Genomic DNA, 20,274 nt, shown 5'->3' on the forward strand with positions numbered 1-20,274 from the left:
CAGTGAAAACGGACATATTCTGACTGGAATAGTAATTGTCATATTTACTAAAGCCAAATCTGGTCAGAATTTGCCCAATCCAAGCAAATCTGCAAAAATTGCATTTGGTGCCAGATTAAATTCAGTGCTGTTCGCATCGGAACCCCATGAAAACTATTGGATTCAGAATAGTCATAAAGCATTGGTTTTTAAAAAAAAAAAAAAATCATAGCTGAGTGCATCCGGTAGGATGCATATTCGCAAATTAATATTCATCTGTTTTTTGCAAGTGACTTATCATTTCTATTTGTCTGCTGGCAGCACTATCAGCCAAATAGTTAACATGTAGCTTCTAGCCAGCAATTGCTAGCTAGCTTCCACAAACAGATTTAATATATATATATATATATTTTTTTTTTTTTAAAGCCTGTGGCGTTTAATATGACCCTATATTGCCATAAGGGATGTTTTTAATTACAATGTGACAGGTCAAGATGCAAGTATATATTGTAAATGTTTAAAACTAGGGCTAGAAAGGTAAGCAAAAATATCAGAGTGGATTGGATTTTAAATAAAAAATGGGGGGTGGGTAGATCACTTTGGGGGCAATTATATGAATAAATGGAGGGACATCCTAATAGGAGGGGGGAACCTAATGTCCTCAACTCAGTCTCTACCCATAGGCAGTAGGTGGGGGCTTTAATTATAATATTAAAGGTGGTGGCTATGCCCCCCCCCCCCAACCCCCACCAACAGGCAGCAGGTGAGGGCTCTAATTATAATACATACGGAGTGGGACATGCCATTGTCACCAGCACCCCCATTCCACTAGCTACCCCTATTAAAATAAACTAACACTACCTACCCCCCTAACACTAATAATAATACTCTCACCATATAAGTCTTCTATTCTTCAGCCCCAAAAAAGCCAAATTAAAATCCATAACTACTAAAAAAAAAAAAAAATAACATCAGATTTGCAAAAAAAATTATTGAAAAATACATTTAAAATGTGACGCAAAAAAGTAGACCTACCTTCTATTACTGTGAGAGCTCTGTGCATATGCAATGAAAAATGTTCGAATAATATGTAGTAAATATTTTACATGAAATATACATTTAGATTTCCATATCTGCATGAGAATTTTTTCCATAACTTTTATTTTATATATTTTTTGTTATGATTTGTTTATTTGATGGCAGGGCATTTTGGTAACAATTTTCAGTTGTTTTATCAGAAGAGGGTGTAAATAAAAAAAAAAATTAAAGACTGGGGCACAATATGTTCAATAAAAAGCACCATAATATAATTTCAAGGCATATAGTAGCATAATATTTTTTTGTTACAAAAACTGCAATGTTTTTGAGACTCATGCAAAACTTTCAAACATAATGTATTAAAGTGAGCGTTGACATAACTCTTTCTAATAACTGTGTAGAGGCCTATGCACTAATGTAAAAATTCTTAATTCTTAAGAATTCAAAGTGAATTTCAAATTTAAGGCAAAAGCAGCTTAATTTGAAGCATAGCTGACTTCGGGAATTTTTCCAGTTTGGCTATATTGGCCTTAGTTTGGAAATTTACTGTGAATTCACTTGAATTCCCAAACATTCTCGCTTTAGTGAATAACCATCTCTAGATATACATTGTCCAGACAGCCCTAGATTGATGAGAGCTATACTCTGTGCCATCACTCACTATTTGCAGCTACCATCATTAATTCAGCCCCATTCCATCACGCATGTAGGGGAAAGAGACTAGAAAATGACCTCTTCGTGGATGTCAGCCAAGCACACAAAATGTGCATGGAGTGTTACTCGCATCCCCTTCCAGTAGCAAGTGATGTGTGTGTGTGTGTATAACATTTAGCAATAGGTAGAATGTCTCAAGGAAACATTCCAGTTGTGGTACAAAACTCTTTTCTTCGAAAATGATTGAATTTAAAAGATACGTGAAATAAACTGCTTATTTGAGAGGAATAATGCAACTGAGCAGTTCTGGAGACATCAGAAAATACTAGACTGAAGGCATTATTTTTCATTTGTAATTTAAAACATTGGTGGCTAAAAATTGTCACTCCAGCTGTTTTGACTCATATGTATTATCAATGCACGTCCATCGTCTATAGTTAGCATTTCTCTGTACAAGCTAAGACTGGTCTCCATGCTGTCATACTGTATCTAGCTCCGTCTCACACTGTCTTTCTACTTTGATCTCCTGTAGACGGCATCTGCATTGCTCAGTCCCTGAAGATTCCGCACGGTAGCAAAGCTAGCGATTTTGACAAGATCGTCAAACAACTTCTTGATTTTCCTCAAGCTCGCACGGTAGTCGTTTTTGCCAACGATGATGACGATATCAGGTAAAGGACAGATTAGTTGGTATAAATGTTTTAGCTAAGGCCGAATGTATTGGTGGGTTAGCGAAGCTCAAATTCTCACAGGCAGTGGGATATTAGCCATATTACAACATACCGTGTCTCAACTCCCTACATGTAGATCATAAGGTAATGCTTGATTTTTTTGGTAGGGGATATAAACCTTATTGATACAACTAGATGTTTGGAATGAAGTCTAAATATTTTAGTGTCTGAAGGCTTTAAAGTGATGGTGTCACGTCCAAGTATTTTAACATTATGTTTACATATCCTCCATAAGTAATACATATGTGGTTGTGAGGTCTAAAAAATAAAATAAATGCATAAATCTATCATTTAAAAAAATAGCATTTGGACCTATAAGTCGGGTTAGAGAGCCATAACATATCAACGTGTTATAACGTACATTATAACGTATAACGTATCAAATATCTTGATGGAGAGAGAGATTATGGTCAAGGGAACATAGGAAGTAAAAGAGGAGCAGAAACAGTGTATGTAGGACCCACCAATATTGAGGTACTGTGGAGTAGTGGCTTAACACAATATGGCCATATGGTGGAACTGGATCCCCATATTTATTTGCTAAGATAGGTGATTTTAAGAAGCCTTGTTAAATGTAAAACTGTATTTTTGTTTGTGACTGCGCTGTTTCTTTAACTGTATTTTGTATATGCTTGGATCATCACATGAAAAACAGATTAAAGAAGCACTATAGTTCTCTTAAACTTTTTTTTTTTGGCACAGATAGATAGAGCGGTCTCTTAGATTCCAGCGCCCCCATTTTTATTAAATAAAAATCAATTGCATTAACCCTTTACTCACCTATAATCCAGCACTGAGACAGCTTGCTCTCTACAGTCAGAGCTGTCTTTGTTAATGTCATCAGTCTTTATGACCATTTTGTCCAATCAAATACTTCTCGTAGAATCCAGTGCTTTTCTATGATAAGCAGTTAACATTCGATGTCCTCATGCAATTGAACGCTGGACAAGCTAGCACCATCTAGTGGCTGTCCGTTTGAAAGGGTGTCTCTAACAGTCACTTTGAAAGCCACTAGAGGTGCTTCCACTGAAATATCCAAGTAAAACTCCACTTTCTCTTTCAGATAGTCTCATAGAGACCATCTGATTAGCGCAGCATGGCATTTTGCCACGCATGCGTACTAGCCTTCTATTGGTTTCCTATGGAAAAGCATTAGATTGGTCATCAGTCTTTATGATCTCTGCCATGGAGGCAGGACGGCAGCCGAAAGGAAGAACTGCAAGGAAGAACTGTGGGAATCTGGGCACCTAATCGGCTGACAGGGCACTATAGCATTAGGAATAAACATTTATGTTCCTAACACTATGGTGTTCCCTTAAATAAAAGTACAGCTTCCAGATGCAATCATGGCCCATCTTTCTCACTAAAGTATAAAAAAATATTCCACTGTCCTAACCAGCAGAGTCTGAAAACAGTAAAATCTTATTAAAATCTTGTGGTACTAAGGTATGCTTTTTGAGAAATTAAATTAGCCTTAATGTTCCCAGAGATCAAACTCAGAAAGTGGAAAGAAAAAAAAATGTGTGAGTTCATATAAACCACACGTCTATTATTGTTTCTTTTAGTAATTTGGATAATATTACGTTTCAGTAATGTGTTAGAGATTGATACAGATAATGATTGCATGTATAGATGCAATTTAATGATGCCGTAGAATATGCGCGGAGTGATTTGTAAGATAGCACTCATAATTGAGGCAGCTACATTATTTTTTCATCTTCCCCAGACAGGTTTTGGCTGCAGTGAAGAGAGCAGACCAACAGGGTCACTTCCTCTGGGTGGGCTCCGACAGTTGGGGGTCCAAGATTGGCCCAATAAGTGATCTTGATGACATGGCTGAAGGTGCAATTACTATCCTTCCAAAAAGGGCAACTATTGATGGTAAGAAGAACTCGATGATGCATATTTAACTACATGTTTTTGTCTTTTGTAAGAGGCTCTTTGGAGACCAAAGGTTTCTCAGATAATGAGAGCACAATGAGGCCTGATTAAGGGCAAGCAAATCAAACAGAGCTGCCAAAATAAAATCTTGTAAGGATTTTAGAATATTTGTTTCTATGGAGACTTCTTGAGATTTAGAAGAACAAAACAAGTTATTTTGATTAGTTAGGTACTATTGAAAGGACCATGTATCTGGAACTACAGGCTGCCACAAAACACCAGGATCAGAATAAAGCTTAAACAGCTTCCCAATTCAGTACCAACTGTGCAGAAACTTATGGACAATAATCTGAATTTCCTTTTTATTTGAATAACATGCCTGGCACATAAATTATAAGAGGGCCACTAACCTTTTTCAGCTTGCACTTATAATTAATTTCATCTGTCTCATTTGTGGGTGTTTCTTGAAAGACAACTGAGTGATGGAAATATCAAAGTCCACAAGGACAATGTTCAGGTCAACAATGTGTCAGGAGCAGATCAGCTTTTAAAAGTGAATCTCAAGGTCATTATTCTATCTACCATGACTTTTGACTCTGTCGAGGATAATCTAACAGAATTTGTTCTTTATCATCAGAGTACTTGTGTCCCTACACTGTGAGGCTCTTTAAAATATCAAATTTCTGAAAGAACACTATGATTATAATATATTAAGTTAAAATTAACTGAGATAAGGGAATGTAGAGAGCTTGATTGAAGCGATGCAACCTTGACACACAGAGCCATGCCATTCTGACTATTATTTGGTCTGCCATTGTTTTGTTTACTTCTTCGGGAGCGCCTGTTACATTAACCCACGCACAGACAATGATCGATAGAAAATTTGATGAGTGATGTCATTCATTCCCTTTCATTATTCTTCTTAGAAACTGTACATAAATGCTTTGGTGTGACTAAGTGCAAAGCAGTACAAGATGTACTATACATAACAATGCACAATAAAGTCTTAAAAATTGTCAACCTCTTGACACTCAAAAACGCAAAACCTTTGTTCACAAATGTATTTTGTAGCTCAGGAAGTTGTGACTGTAAAGCATTTTATTAATTTTTTCCTTCTCACTATTAATTTCAAACATTGTGCCTCGTTGGCTGTTCCATGCACCCACAGCATGCCACAAGTAATACACAATCTGAAGTTGAAATGTGTGGAAAGGTACAGTATCTGTTGCAAAATTGCCCTAAATCCATCATGTCCATAAATATATGTGAAATATAGAGTACCTTTTATTACTTTTAGATTTAAAAACAAATGTCAAATCCTGAATAGCTACATGAAAACCATGTTATATCCTCATATTTGATCCACTGAACAATGAGTCATTGCATTAAGAAATATGATTGGCAGAATATTGGCCAGCCAATTGCAATGCCCAATTACTTTCCAAATCACTTGAAGACTGGGAAACGTGCACAATGAGTGGTCAGATCTGCTCCAGGCTGCTGAATTATTTGTGATGATACAATCTGAGCTCTGAGATCTATCTATCTATCTATCTAATACATATCTATATGTCTGTCTATATCACAACTGATTATCCGATAAATTTTAGTCAGTTGAGTGGTGTTTTCATCTTTTATTTTATTCTCGGAGCTCTGGTAGTGAAGTTTTTTAGTTTATTTTTTGATTGTTTTATAGCTAGGATCTATTATCAATCATTAATAAAAACTAGGTTCTGTAAATGTAGAATCAGTAAGGAACATTTTTGTGTCTGTATTACTTACAGAGCTAATCAGTGGATATATTTTTTTTTAATATACATGGAATGTCCATTGTAAATTGTCAGCAATTCAAAGTTAATTCAAAGTTAGTTTCAAATTAGAGTCCAAAATAGCCAAACTCAGAAAAATTCTCCAAGGCAGCTAAGGTTTCCATTCTTCTATCGTGGTCTAAATTTTGTAATTTACTTTAAATTCCTATTCACACATGTGGTGAGATACCATGGGAAGGTTTGAACATGATATCATGGCAAGGTTTAAAAAGTTTCAACATGTAAACAAAACCGAATATACCACTAGAGGCTCCCTTCATCTCTTCGCCTACTATTTGTTCACCATGTACTGTATTACTGACAACATTTTCAAAACACTAAAAATCACTAATAGTGAGTGCCTGTTATTTAATGTGATATTTTATAAGTTTAAATTCTGCAGAAATTGATGCAACTATTTACTAATCTCATTATCACCCATTAATGTGGCTTGTTTCTGTATGCTGCGAAAGTCTGAAAGCCAATAGCACTTCTGCGTATTTTTCCGTTGGCACGGCATTACTGCTCATTTCTCTAAATGAAACAACCATTCATTTCAAATGCAATCAATCAATAAATAAATCAAATTTAAGACTTATACATTCAAACTAAAAAACAGGCATCCCAACCTCCCAATCCAGCGGGAAAGACCCGCTGTCCCACCCATGTTCCCTGGTATCCTGCTTTTGGGGACCCCAAGGAACTGTCCCCAGAAAGGATTGCGTGAGCATGTCTAATGATGCTATCCTTAGCCAGGCTTACCTGCCTGTACTTTAGGGCAGATATGCCCCCTTTCTCTTTGGGCCGCACCCCTTAATTATGTCCTGTTTGGGTGTTTGAAAATGTAGAACAAAAACATAAAAAATTGTTTAGAAGGCAGTTTTTAGAAAGTTAAGACAGGTTGAGAGTAAAAATGGAGGCAATTTACAGCATCCCTGCACTGTCCACAAATAGACAAACATAGGTGTATGTTCTATAATATGGATGTATCTATAATATTTTTGACTCAGCAGAGCTATCCCCAAGGGATGTCTTCAAAATGTTCACAAGAAATTAGGACCCCTGATTAATCTTTGTACTTAACCCTTCCGTCCGCTGAGTGATCAGGTCTTCTCTCTCTTTTCTTTTGTGATTAATTTTCCCTCAAGGATGGATCTAAACCTTTAATATCTGAGAGTCCATGCAACAAAACACTTTGAATATATGTACCTCCTTAGGGATTCCTGCAATGATATTTTGTTTTGTAAATGTGTAAATTATTACATTGTTACCTAATTTACCCTTTTCTTTTTCTTTCTGATATTAACCCCAAGGAAAACCTAATAAACGTTACATTTAAAAAGAAACATATTGACCCTAAGTAAATCTCAGCTGGAATATCCATGGTAACATGTAATAATCCCTTGGCAGTCAAATCAGCATATGCAAACTAAAACAAAGACATAGGTATCACATCTTCTAATGAACAGTATTGAAAGAACATCTTTCACAGTAGTTCATTATCTGATGCTCTGCCACGTTGTAAATTGGATGTTTCTTGGAAAAAGACCAGTTAATTTAGAAAAGCTGTTAACAACAAACCCCTAGTTTAATTGTTCTACATGCCAGAGGTGTAACTGGAAATCAGTGAGGCACTGTGGCAACACACACCCACAGTGAGGATCTAAGGTAGTAGGGGAACACAGGAAAGAATGTATTGTAGGTGTAAAGCATACCACCAGAATCATAGAGGAATGTAGCAGGAAGAGAGTTAAGAAAGAAGAGGAGGTTAGGACATGTTTGGGTGAAAAGGCTGTACCCAAAGCATGGTGCCAAATGCATACAACAAAGCCCACAATTAAAAAAAAATAACCAAAAAAGGGTGCAAGAGAATTCTGAGAAGGTAAAACAACTCAAACAGCCATTACAGAACCTAAACCATTTTAATATTAGACTGATCTCACCCAAAATGGCGGTCTAAATCCGTAATGCTGGACAGCTCCCTCTGCATGAGAGATACAGCAACCTCAGACAATTATTGTTGGGCCTCGTCAGGGAGGTATGGCTTTTACTCCTATGGGCACAGTGAGCAAGCGGTGGGGGAGGAGGGGATCAGTCTGATTTGCTAATGCTTTATGTAATGTAATGGCACAAGATGAACTAAAACCAGCATGAGAACTGAGCATGGACCGTTCAAAGGCAAGATATTTGAGTTTTTGTCCATTCTCAGTATATTGACCAGGAAGTTACAAAACCTGTGAAGTTGAGATCAGGGTGGATGAATATTTTTAAGGATTATAGACAATATGAATTGTGCATATCTCAATTTTGTTCTTGAATAACTGAGTAAAAGGCAGGAAATCGTTTTCTGTGAATATTATATGCTTGGATTTTGCAAAACACTTTGATACAGTTCCACACGGATTGCTTCTTAAAAATGGAAAAATATAAGTTTGGGTGGAAATGCCTGCATTTGGATTGAATGCTGGTCTAATTGCAGATGGTTGTTTTCATGGTGGTTTTAATTCCTCAAGATAGTCAAATATGGTAAGTGGATTACCTCAAGGTTCTGTTCTGGATCCACTTCTCATTAAACTCTTCTGGTCTTGTGAAGATCATTGAAAGTTACTTTTCATGATCCAATCTGATTCTCACCAGGAATGAGGCCTTCTAATAAGATGTGCATAAAAAAATTACAAACAAATGTTAACCAACAGCTGTGATTTGCTAATGTCCATGGCATCTTGAAGTTCATGCATGTCTAGCCAGTACCCCACAATGTAGAAGTTGGTCGTAACCACAGTAATGGCTGAAGATCGTACCTTGGATATGGTTGGGTACACAAAGCATGGTTCTTGCAGTTTTTAGGACAGATAAGTTGAACACATGTTAACACCAGAAAGCTGCTACCTGTCTGGTGGGGACGCATCCCACACACGCTAATTAGCTTGCCGTGTCTCCTCAGTTGTTGTGAGATGCTAATGAATCTGAGCAAAATTAGAACAGACACATTTAATGTCACTGTTTCATCATCTAATATGAAGCATCTGCTAGGGAGAATGGAACAGACGATTTGTTTTAAGGGGAAAAAAATGCGTCTGTCATTTAAATTGCTAAAAAGGTAACTAAATTGGGAGGAAGCAGGTGGGGGAGAAACTGCACAGTAAAGGCAAACAGTACCTCTTTCAATTACCCAAGGGGACATTTAACCCACAGTAGCCAAGCAATGTATTCTGTAGTGGGCAGAACAAAATAGTTGCTAAGTGACAAAGAATAATAGCAATATTAATGAGACATACAGGTCTTTCCATACTGAGAGGTTTTTTTTTATCTTCAAAACAAAATTCTTTTGTGTTTTCTCCATTTAATTGTGCTTGCATACCACGTTCCAATATATGATGACACTGAGTCACGTTTGCATTTCTGGCTAAATTGAGACTGTAGACGTATATAAAAGAAATCCCTCATTCATGGAGCTTAGAGGATTGTTTTTTCACCAGAATATTTACAGGGTTATTCACAAAACGAGAATTCTAAGTGAATTCTATGTAAATTTCAAATTTAAAGAACACTAAAAGCACCAAAACAAATTTAGCTTAATAGAGTGGTTTTGCTTTATAGATCATGCTCTTGCAATTTACCTGCTAATTGTCAGCCATTTAGGAGGTTAATCACTTTGTTTATGCAGCCCTAATCACACCCTCCCCTGCATATAACCAGCACAGTCTCCATTCACATTTTCTGTAAAGGCAGATCTAATATTTAAACTTCCTTTATTGCACAATCTGTTTAATTTAGAATTTTTTATCCCCAGCTCTGTTATTAGCCTGCTAGAGCCTGTGGGAGCCTCCTTTGTGTGATTAAAGTTCATTTAACAAAGCAAGAGATAAAAAACAGCTGAAGTAAACACACTTCTGATTAAAAATAAAACAGTTTTTTATGTTGGCACAAACCATGGGAGGTGTAGCTAGGGCTGTATTAATGAATTCAAAGGTGATTTAATTACTAAATGGCAGAGAATTGAGCAGTGAGACTGCAGGGGAATGAGTTACACACCAAAACCACTTCATTAAGCTAAAGTTGTTTTGGCGTATCACTTTAAGGCCAACATAGCTGAACTGAAAACATAGTAGACTTGGACAAACTTTCAGTTTGCTATTTTGGCCTTAAATTTACTTGGAAATCTCACTTAAGTGAATATCCCTGATAAAATATTATGGTAAAGAAGGAATGGTGCTGTTTTTCTTAAAGTTGCTGTGTTATCTGGAACTTTCTCTAAATAAAACATATATAGAAAATTAACTGCATGACTATTGTTTTATCCCACAAAATCCCTTATAAATGTTTGTCTATAAAATTATCAGTTTAGAAACTGTCAGGATTTTTTTTTTTTTATAAATTCTTTATTTTTTGAAAGATTTTGTTTTATGGGGTGGGGGTACAGAAAAGAAGATTGGGAAATAGTTTGTGGTACAGTGGTTACATAACACAACATACATTTACTGTTATAGCAGTCGTTCACCATAATTGTAGGTGCTAGTCCAGCAGGTATAGTTACTACAGTTGTCCGATGCTGGGGTATCCTTGTCATTTTCTTAGTGTTGTTCTAGCATTTCCCTATTTTTATAACAGTTTCTTTCCGTATAGTGTTCTAGGTTACTTTAGTGTTGTTAGTGTGGGGGTACAGAGGTAGGGGGGATAGGTGGGAATATGGTTTTGATATGATATTACAGATTGAACTTAGGCACTTAGAAGCAGGTAGTGTAATATTTTGCAGTTCTATGGTCTGCTTAGTCATTTGTGAGCGTGCTGTTTCCAAGTGTTTTTGTGGAGGCGTGTGTCTGTTCTGATGTTCTGGTTGAGGGTAGGCTCAAGGTGTGTGTTGTCTAGTGGTTACTAGCCTTTTTGTATGGTTAATAAGTAGTATCTACTCTGGGTTCTTATCGTTCCCTTTTGGGGGTTTGAGGGGATAGAGTGAGATTGGGGGTGGGCCGAGGGTGTGGGGGGTGGGGTAGGGTAGTCAGAAGGGTTGGATAGTCCTTGTTTTGGATAAGAGATCCTTGCGGACCGTGGTCTGTGGTAGTTGAGTTTGTGGGTCCTTAGTGGGGGCTTTTCTTTATCGAGTGTGGTGGTTCTGTGTGGGTTGAGATGGTCTGTGTCCAGTCGTGTGTGTGTCGGGTGGTGTAGGTGTGGCTCTGTCTCTGGGTGTCCCCAGATGCAAAGTCTCGTGTTCTCTGTGTACTGTGGTGCAGTTTTCCTGGGGGGTAAAGATGGTCGATGTGTGCTTTTGGGATGTGTGGAGTAAGTGGGCTTGTGAGGGATAGGTTGAATGTGGTGTGAGTGTGGCGCGTGTATGTAAGAGAATGGGGGGTGTGGGGTGGGGTAGAGGGAGGGGTGGTGTTTTGAGGGTTATAGGTAGGGTGGGGGGTCCTGTGGTATGTAGGGCTGTGCGCCTCGGGTGAGCTCACCCGCCTGGTCTGTCATGTTGTATGAGGCTGTATGAGTTAGGTGTGGATTCCCACAACCACGGGTCCCAGATTTTGTTGAAGGATTTGGTGGTGTCATGTATAAGGGCTGTGAGTTTATCCATGTTCATAGCTTCGTTAATCTTACGAGTTATCTGTGACATTGTTGGGGTGTCTGGACTCCCCCATGTTTCAGCTATCGCTCTCCTAGTGGCTAGCGCCAATTTGGCTAAGAGTTTATTTTGTGCTCTAGGAATGTCTTTGAGGGGTCTTGATAACAGCCAGAGCCAGGGGTCCATCGGTATATGTGTGTGGAGTGCCTGTGTTGCTTTTTGTGCTATTTGCTGCCAAAGAGTAGTTACTTTGGGGCATTCCCACCATGTGTGTAGGTATGTACCTCTACTCCCGCATCCCTTCCAGCAAAGGTCAGAGTTTGATTGTTTCATTTGTTTTAGACGTAGCGGGGTGAGGTACCATCTGAAAAGGGTTTTATAAGCTTGTTCTTTATGATTGACACATATGGATATCGTTGCAGTGGCTTCCCAGATGTCAGTCCAGTCGCTTTGTTCCCCCGTGGGGCCCAGATCGCGTTCCCAGGCTGCTATATATGGCATGGAGCTTTCTCTTGCGTGTCTACTTAGTAGGGAGTATATTTTTGATATTTGACCTTTTTGGAGTGGGTGGTTTATGCATGTACTTTCTAGTGGCGTGAGCGGGGTGATGCTGGCTTGTCGTATGTGTGGGGTCTCTATGTAGCTACGGATTTGAAGATATCTGAACAGGTCTCTGGTTATGAGGGGGGTTTGTTGGGGGAGGTCTGTGAAGGGTATGATGGTTTGGTTTCTGTAGAAGTGGTGGATGCGCGTCAGGTTGTTGTCTTCGAAATGGGCGAAGTCCCTCGGGGACATACCAGGTGTGAAGGTTGTGTTCCTGAGAATGGGCATTAATGGAGAGGGGTGTGAGATAAGTTTGTGTTTTTCGGTTATTTAGTCCCAAGTTTTGATCATAGTTAGTATTGCCGGGGAGGTGGGGGAGGTCGGTGGCCTAGCGTCTTTTGGGAGCCAGATTTGTAGGGAGGGGAAGTCTGAGCCGAATATGTTATGTTCCAGATCCACCCACCTTTTGGCGCCTGGGGTGGCATGGATTTGGATCGTTTGTGTCAGTTGGGCTGATTGGTAATATTGGGTGAGATTGGGGAGTCCTAATCCTCCCTGTTTATTAGGGACGTACAAAGTTCTGCGAGCTATCCTAGCCCTTTTTCCGGCCCATATAAATTTGTCTATCTTAGTTTGCAGTTTCTTAAAGTCTGATGCGTTGATCGGGATTGGGAGTGTTTGAAAAAGGTATAGAAACCGAGGGAGGAGGTTCATTTTGATGGATGTCATCCTGCCTATCCATGAGATTGCCATGTTATTCCATTTTTCAAGGTCTTGTGAGGCAGTTTCGATCAGGGGCGTGAAGTTCAGATTGTAGGTTTGCGTGAGGTCTGCTGGGAGTGTGATGCCTAGGTATTTGACAGCTGTTTTTTGGTAGGTGAATGGGTGCTGCAATCTGAGTGTCTGAAGTGTAGTTTCGTCAGCCTGGATCGGGAGGGCTTCTGTTTTATCCAGGTTAAGTTTGTATCCTGAGACTTCTGCGTATTTCGCCAGTTCTATTGATAAGGGCGGGAGAGAGTGTTGTGGGTCTGTGATTGTGAGGAGAACATCGTCCGCATATGCTGCGATCTTGTATGTTTCCTCCCTGATGTTGATTCCCTGTATTTCTTGATGGTGTCGGAGGGTCTGGAGGAGTGGCTCAAGCGATAAGGCAAACAGTATTGGGGACAGTGGGCATCCTTGTCGTGTGCCGTTCTTGATGGGAAAGGAGTGTGGTGTGGTTGAGTGCAGGAGGAGGGTGGCTGTAGGGGATGAGTAAATGGATCCTAATGCGTCAAGGAAAGGTGTTGGGAAGCCGAATTTCTGAAGTGTTGCAAAAAGGAAGGGCCAGAGTAATCTGTCGAAGGCTTTTTCTGCGTCAAGGGATAGTAGGAGGGTTGGGAGGCGTCTGTGGTTTGCATACCAGATGAGGTCAAAGGTGCGTCGGGTGTTGTCGCTGGCTTGTCTGTGTGGGATAAATCCCACTTGGTCCGGGTGGATGAGGAGAGGGAGCAGGGGGTTCAATCTCTCGGCCATTATTTTTGTAAATAGTTTCATGTCAACATTCAGTAGGGAGATTGGTCTAAAGTGTCCGGGATCAAGGTGGGATTTGCCGGGTTTTGGTAGAAGGCATATGTTTGCTCGCAGCATGTCGGGGGGGATGGGGTCTCCTTTCATAAATGAGTTGAAGAGTTTGCTTAGGTGTGGGATAAGTGCTGATGTAAAGGTCTTGTAGTAGAGGCCTGTGAACCCATCCGGGCCTGGGCATTTGTTGGATTTGAGAGTTTTGAGTGCATTAGCTATTTCTTCCGATGTGATATCCGTTGACAGTCTGTGGGCTCCTTCTAGCGTTAGTGAGGGTAGGGTGAGTGAGTCTAGGTAATTGTTGATTTTAGTCGTCAGGAGGGCGGGGTCGTGTCTATGGTGGGGACTGTGGTCATATAGGTCTGTAAAGTATTCTTGGAATACAGTAGCTATTTTGTCTGGCAACTCTTGTGGTGTTCCGTCTTTTGCTCTAATTTTGGTGATATTTTTACGGGCTGTTCTACTTTTGAGTTTGTGGGCGAGAAGAGTGTCTGCTTTATTAGACTTTTCGTAGAAAAGTTGGCGGGTCCATTGGAGGGCCTTGGTGGTATCTGTGGCCATAAAGTCTTTTATCGCAGTTTGGAGTTGTTGTATTTTAGCCAATACGTCTGGTGTGGTTTGAATTTTGAAGTCATTTTCTAGTTGGCGGAGTTCTTTCAGGTTGCTTTCTAATTTTGCTAAACGTTGTTTTTTATGGTGAGCGGCTTGACTTATGAGGGTGCCCCTAATCACAGTTTTATGTGCCGCCCATAAGGTGCCCGGTGAGGTGACCGAGTGTGTATTTAGAGTAAAGTAGTCCGCGATGGCCGTGGACGTGGTGTCTCTGATTGTGGGGTCATGGAGTAGTGTAGGGTTTAGGCGCCAGGACCATTGGCGAGTGGTGATTGGCGGGGTCAGTGTGAGCGAAATTTCAGCGTGGTCTGACCACGTGATTGATCCTATCGAAGTGTTTGTGATCAGGGGTAGAGTGGATGGGGATATCAGGAATAAGTCGATGCGCGAGTGGGATCGGTGAGGGTGGGAGTAAAATGTGTAATCCCGCGTATTCGGGTGTTGGATCCTCCAGACATCTACCAGGCGGGTGCGTGCGAGGAAGTTCTGAAGTAATTTGTCAGATTGTGTTGTTTGTCCACGGTTTTGTGGGTGTAGGCCTGTTCTGTGCCTGTCTATTACTGGAGAGGGTGAGGCGTTACAATCCCCTCCTATGATGTGGTGGTGTGAGGAGAATATTGCTATGTGTGCTTGTAGAGCCTGCCAGAAAGAGGTTGAAGGAACTGTGGGTGCGTAGATCGAAGTGAATGCAAATTTCTGGGGGCCCATATTACCAGCTACTGTAATATATCTCCCTTGGGGATCAGCAATTGTCTTGTCGGTTATGAAGGGGCACGCCTTGTGGATTAAGATCGCCACCCCGTTTTGTTTGCTAGTCGGCGAGTTTGCCAAGAAATATCTGTTGAAGTTTCGGTTTAATAGTGGGAATGTCTTGTTTTGTTGGAAGTGAGTTTCCTGTAGGAGGATGATTTGAGCGCGGGTTCTGCTCGCCCAGCGCATCGTTTGGTGTCTTTTGAGTGGGTTATTGAGGCCCTTACAATTGATTGATATGCATGACAATGGTGGTGCCATATCCGTTCTTTCTTATCTCTTAGCTTTGTTAGGGGTATAACATTCCTATTATATGTGTACGAAGACCAGGCGGGTGGGCTGTGCGAGTCGTGCGGGCGAGGGGGATGAAATGGGTGTTGTGGTGTTGGGGTGTGGTGTTGTGTTTGGTGTGGGTGAGAGTGTTATGTAGCGGTATGTGAGTACGGTGGGTATGTCTGGTAGTCCTGGTCTTACGGGTTATATGCCAGGAGTGTTGGGAGCGGAGCGAGTCTCCTTGTCTCACTAAGGAAATGGGAAGTCAAGGGTGGGGTGTTGGCGCCGGATTTAGAGGTAGTGGGGGTCTAGAAGATCGGTGAATCACGTGCCTTCCTTCCCCCGAGCGTGTGTGTTTACGGTGGATGCGTTCGGTTAGTTGTGAAGTGGAAATGAGCAATAGTGTATGGTTGTGGCAGTATCCTATGGTTCTAGATAAAGTTATGTTTGTCTCATTATCCCTGTTCGGATACTCTATGGGTTTGTGTGTGCTGGCTGTGTTCCTTATGTGCACAATTTCTCTTGTGTGTTGGGTCGGTGTGTGTGCCTTCTGTGGAGAGGCTTCCAGGTGGTCCAGGTGTTCCTGTGTTTAGAGCTGTCGCAGTTGGGGTCTATTGTGGGGGGGGGGGGGATAGGGTGAATCAGTTGTATTGCAGGGCTTATGTCTCTTTGGATCACAGGTTTCTGTTCGTGTGGTCTGCGGGGGGGTTATGAGTGGGGTGGGGAGGGTAGGCCTTCACCTCAGGGGTGAGTACCTGTTCTCCTTCCGGGGAAATTAGGTTTCTGCGGGGAGGGGGGTGATGCTGATAGAGGTTTATTTCTGGGTGTGAGGTGTTTTGGTCATGAAGGGGGTGTTAGAGATGCTTACTTGGCGGGTTCATGTACCACCTTCTTGTGGTTTTCCTCTCCTTTAAGGATAGGTGCCGTTTCTAGTGGTGTATGCAGGAGGTCATGTGGTCCCCTTTCTGCGGTGGGTAGATGGTCCGTGGGATGTGTGGGTCAGTGCCAGTTCCTGTGTTACAGCAGTTGTACAAGAGGGTGTAACGGATCAACTGGCACCCCGACTGGGTACCTCCGTTGAAAGATGCTCCTAGCGCTTCCAGAGGACTCCAAGCACTCCACCAGACACCATAAGCACCGCAGGCTGCAGCTATCTCCCTTCAGAACGAAGCAGGAACAAGCTCTTACAAGAGCTCAGTGATTATAGCAAGGGAATATGCCTAGCATAGCAATCCCTTGTAGCAGATTCCCCCAATAAGAGACAGGACTCAAGTTGAGGGTAAAAATAGAACTCTCTGGCTGCTAGCTTGCAGCCCTTTTTATTAGGTGCTCCCATGAAGGGGAGGGACACACACAGTAATGTACATTAACCAATCACACAATAGTTACATCCCACACATAGCCCTCCCCTCTACCTGTAAACTAATTATCTGTACACACAGGAAAATACAATTATCCTAGGTAGGGAAAATACAGTTTTTACACAACATTCATAACTCCCCAAATATACATCACATTCGCATAAAAATACATATACACAATCAATCCATTCGGGGGAACAACATACTCAAAAATACGAATTGGACCAGGGGTTCAAAAGTTAGTACAAATGTGCATTTGACCTACTGGAAGCATGGTTTTTAGAAGCTCAAACTAGTTCCCCAGAATCCTCTATCCTGGAGACAATGGAGAAGCTGATTTAATTATATCCAGGGACAAACACAGCCTCCATTAAGCACATGTTACCAGCAACCACCAAAAGACATAAAAATACATAACTCCTGTTATACTAAACAGAACCCCCACATTCAACCCATCCCCAGATGGCTTGGATCTGAGCGCTCAACATATCCAAACAGCGTTTAGATGCCACAAACACAGTTCAAACGCCATGGGGTTTAAGTTTCGTATGGGCTGATGAGAGGGCCCATAATCCTGGGGCAGCCCAATAACCCACAGTATGCCCAAATACCGTGCATAAAGGGCCAAATCGCCCAGGGACCGTAGTCACAGGGTAAGAGGCGGGCAAGCAGCCCCCTCCAAACCACAGTGGCGAAGTGGCTTTCGCTACAGAGGGCAGTTATAACATTTCAACTTTACAACATTTCAACATTTCAACTTAAATTAATAATACATAACAGTTTGTGTTACTTTGAGATCCCTTAGTCTGTTTGTGATCAGGTCTCTAATGTAATTAGAGGGAGTGGTTATGTCTCGTCTGGTTAGTGCGGGTGGTTTTTCTAATCTGTTCCTTTGGGGTATGAGCTGTCTCCCGGTCCTGTGGTTTGGTTTTTAAGGGTCTTTAGAGTTCAAAGATAGCCGGGCCGTGGGTATGAGGCAAGTATTCCCCTGAATGTCAGCCTCCATTTTCCGGGTATGTTTGGAGGGGGTTTGGTTGGTTGTCGTTTGTCTGAGGTTCTCTAGGGTAAGGTGGATTCCCTGGGCGTGGCTAAGGCATTGAGAGAAGTCGTCGGGGGGAACTACCTGTGTCAGGTTCACTGTGTGCTAATATGTTCGGTGTGCGTCAGACCTTTTGTCTCATGTCTTATGTTATCCCAGCTATAAGTCCGGTGTCTTGGAGTCCCCAGTAGCCCAGTGCAGGTCACATAAATCACAGTTACCAATATTTATACTCAGGGTTTAGCAGGCAGCCCGTGGTAAGTCCCCAAGCTAGGAGTTATTAGTTATTAGTTCTAGCATGCATGTAACACATAAAGTTCCATAGTAAAACTATTATAAAGCATAAAAATAGTGTCTGTGCATCTCTGGAGCCCAAGTTCTGTTGGCCTCCGTTACCTCAATGTCTTCGTTAGGGATCTTGTGGGTATACGGACCAGGCCTATCTGGGCTTGAGTTGAGGGGTATCCCCGATGAACCATGGGGTGACAGAAGGGGGGGGGTATTCGGGCAGTTTGTGGTTAGGCCGTCTGGTCGTTTTAGAAGGTGGGGGAGAAGGGTGGGGGGGAGAGGGGGGGGGGTATTATTCCGTTGGCCCATCTTAGGGATCTCGTTTGCGGCCAGTTCGTATCCGGGCTGGGCGGAGAGCGTGTAGGGCTGGGGTGGTTAGGACCCCCTTGGGTGGTCTCCGCCGGGTTGAGGTTTGGCTCTCTATTGCCGGTGAGTGTCCCCCATGGGGCTGGGTGCTCGGGTAAGCGGGGGGAGGAAGGGGGGGGGGGGATCAGGTATCGGGGGGGTAGTACAATAGAGTTAAACCTGTTCAGCAGTCCTGTATGGAGGGTTGTCCAAGTAAAGGTTTCAGCGTCTCCGGTCTCTTTGGGACGAGTGTCGGTCCGTTCATTTCTTGGGTGTTTGCATTGCCCGGCTTCTCTGGGACTGGTGATGCGTGATGGTGTCTCCTCCGCTGGTGTGGCGAGATGGTCGTGACATTTCTCTGGGAGTAGGAGCCGTTACGGGGGTAATTGGCACCCCGATGTGTTCGGCGAAGTCCAGCATGTCTGCAGGGTAATGGAGGGTGTAGGAGCGATTCTCCTTTCGGACCATTAATTTGAAGGGGTGGCCCCACATGTATTTCCAGCCATTTTGTGCTAGCGCAGTTGTGAGGGGTTTAAGTTCTCTTCTTTTGCGCAAAGTGACAGGTGCCAAATCCTGGAACATTTGTAGTTGGTGTCCCTGATATACTGGTGGTTTCGTGCGAGCCGCGGCCATCAGTTTTTCTTTCGTGGTGAACAGGAGCAATTTTCCAATTACATCCCTAGTCAGGTTCGGTGTGGGAGGCCGTAGTGCACGGTGTGCTCTCTCAATCTGAAGATCGCCGGCAGCAGCCTCTGGCCACAGGTTGGAGAATATTTCTTGAACGGCCGGAAGGATGGCTTCTGTGGTGACCGTTTCTGGCAGGCCCCGGATTCTGATGTTACTCCTGCGGGATCTGTTGTTGAGATCCTCCAGGCCATCCTCCAGTTGGACTATTCTGTCCTGCATAAGAAGTAGCTCGTGGTCATGGGATTTGGTTACCTCAGTTAGGCCTGAGATGTTGGTTTCGGCCTGTGCGGTGCGCTCAGCTAAGGCGTCTAAGTCGGTTCTAAGGCCCGCCATTTGCTTCTCTAGTTCCGCTGCTGTGTGGGCCTTGATGTCTTCGGATGTTTCCCTAAGGAGTTGTCGCAGATTGCCCATCGTGATGGGTGCTGTAGTGTCTTCAGGGACCTCGCTGTCGTCCGATTCTGAGTCGGATCGTTGTGAGGATTGGGCCAAAGATGGCCGCCCCCGTTCCGAGGCGCGGAAAAGCGTGGCCACCGACGGAGTATGTTCCCTCCGTTTTCTATTGCCGCCCATAGTGCGGATGTGGAGGGGTTAGTGTTGGCGTCGTGTATTGCTCGTTTTTAGGAGCGGATGGTTGAATTTTATCGCTGATGTTGGCAGATTGAATGCTCGGGGTGAGGGAGCTCAGGATTCACACGTCCGTCTTCATCGGCGTTCAGGCTCCGCCCAGAAACTGTCAGGATTTTAATGTGTAAATTACAGTCTTGAAATGTATTAGCAGTTCCTGATTCTAAAAAAAAAGGAATGTTGAGAGCATGTGATACCAGCAGCCAATAAGAACACAGAATTTGTCAAGTTGAGCTTATTAGTCTCAACATTCACGTTAGTAGATAAGAGAAAGTGCAATCAAGTGACCATTGTTCTGAACGCAAAAACTAAAGGCAGATTTTCTGGAGAGCTAGCATGTAATGGCGTGAAACAAGGTGGTAATAGTTAAAGATATAATCAATATATATGATATATTTTCCTCCATTTAGTACTAATACAAACATCAATTAACATGTAAGGCATTGACTAATGCCAATCTGGTTTTCTAGCCGGGCTCCTTTGATGTGATCATTTATGTTGATTAATTATGCTAAATGGATAAGGTCACAACTAATTTACA

At 42.2% G+C, this 20,274-nt stretch overlaps 1 protein-coding gene across 2 annotated transcripts in view; it reads left to right on the forward strand.

Moving 5' to 3' along the window:
• GRM7 (glutamate metabotropic receptor 7) overlaps positions 1–20,274 on the forward strand; it is a 438,658-nt gene that overhangs the window by 223,211 nt on the left and 195,173 nt on the right. For both annotated transcript variants that reach the window (XM_063426679.1, XM_063426680.1), the window contains exons 3-4: positions 2,204–2,342; positions 4,129–4,283. In XM_063426679.1, coding sequence (XP_063282749.1) covers positions 2,204–2,342; positions 4,129–4,283 — 294 coding nt within the window. The remainder of the gene's footprint in view (positions 1–2,203; positions 2,343–4,128; positions 4,284–20,274) is intronic.

This window comes from Pelobates fuscus, chromosome 7 (assembly GCF_036172605.1).
Source record: "Pelobates fuscus isolate aPelFus1 chromosome 7, aPelFus1.pri, whole genome shotgun sequence".
NCBI lineage: Eukaryota > Metazoa > Chordata > Amphibia > Anura > Pelobatidae > Pelobates > Pelobates fuscus.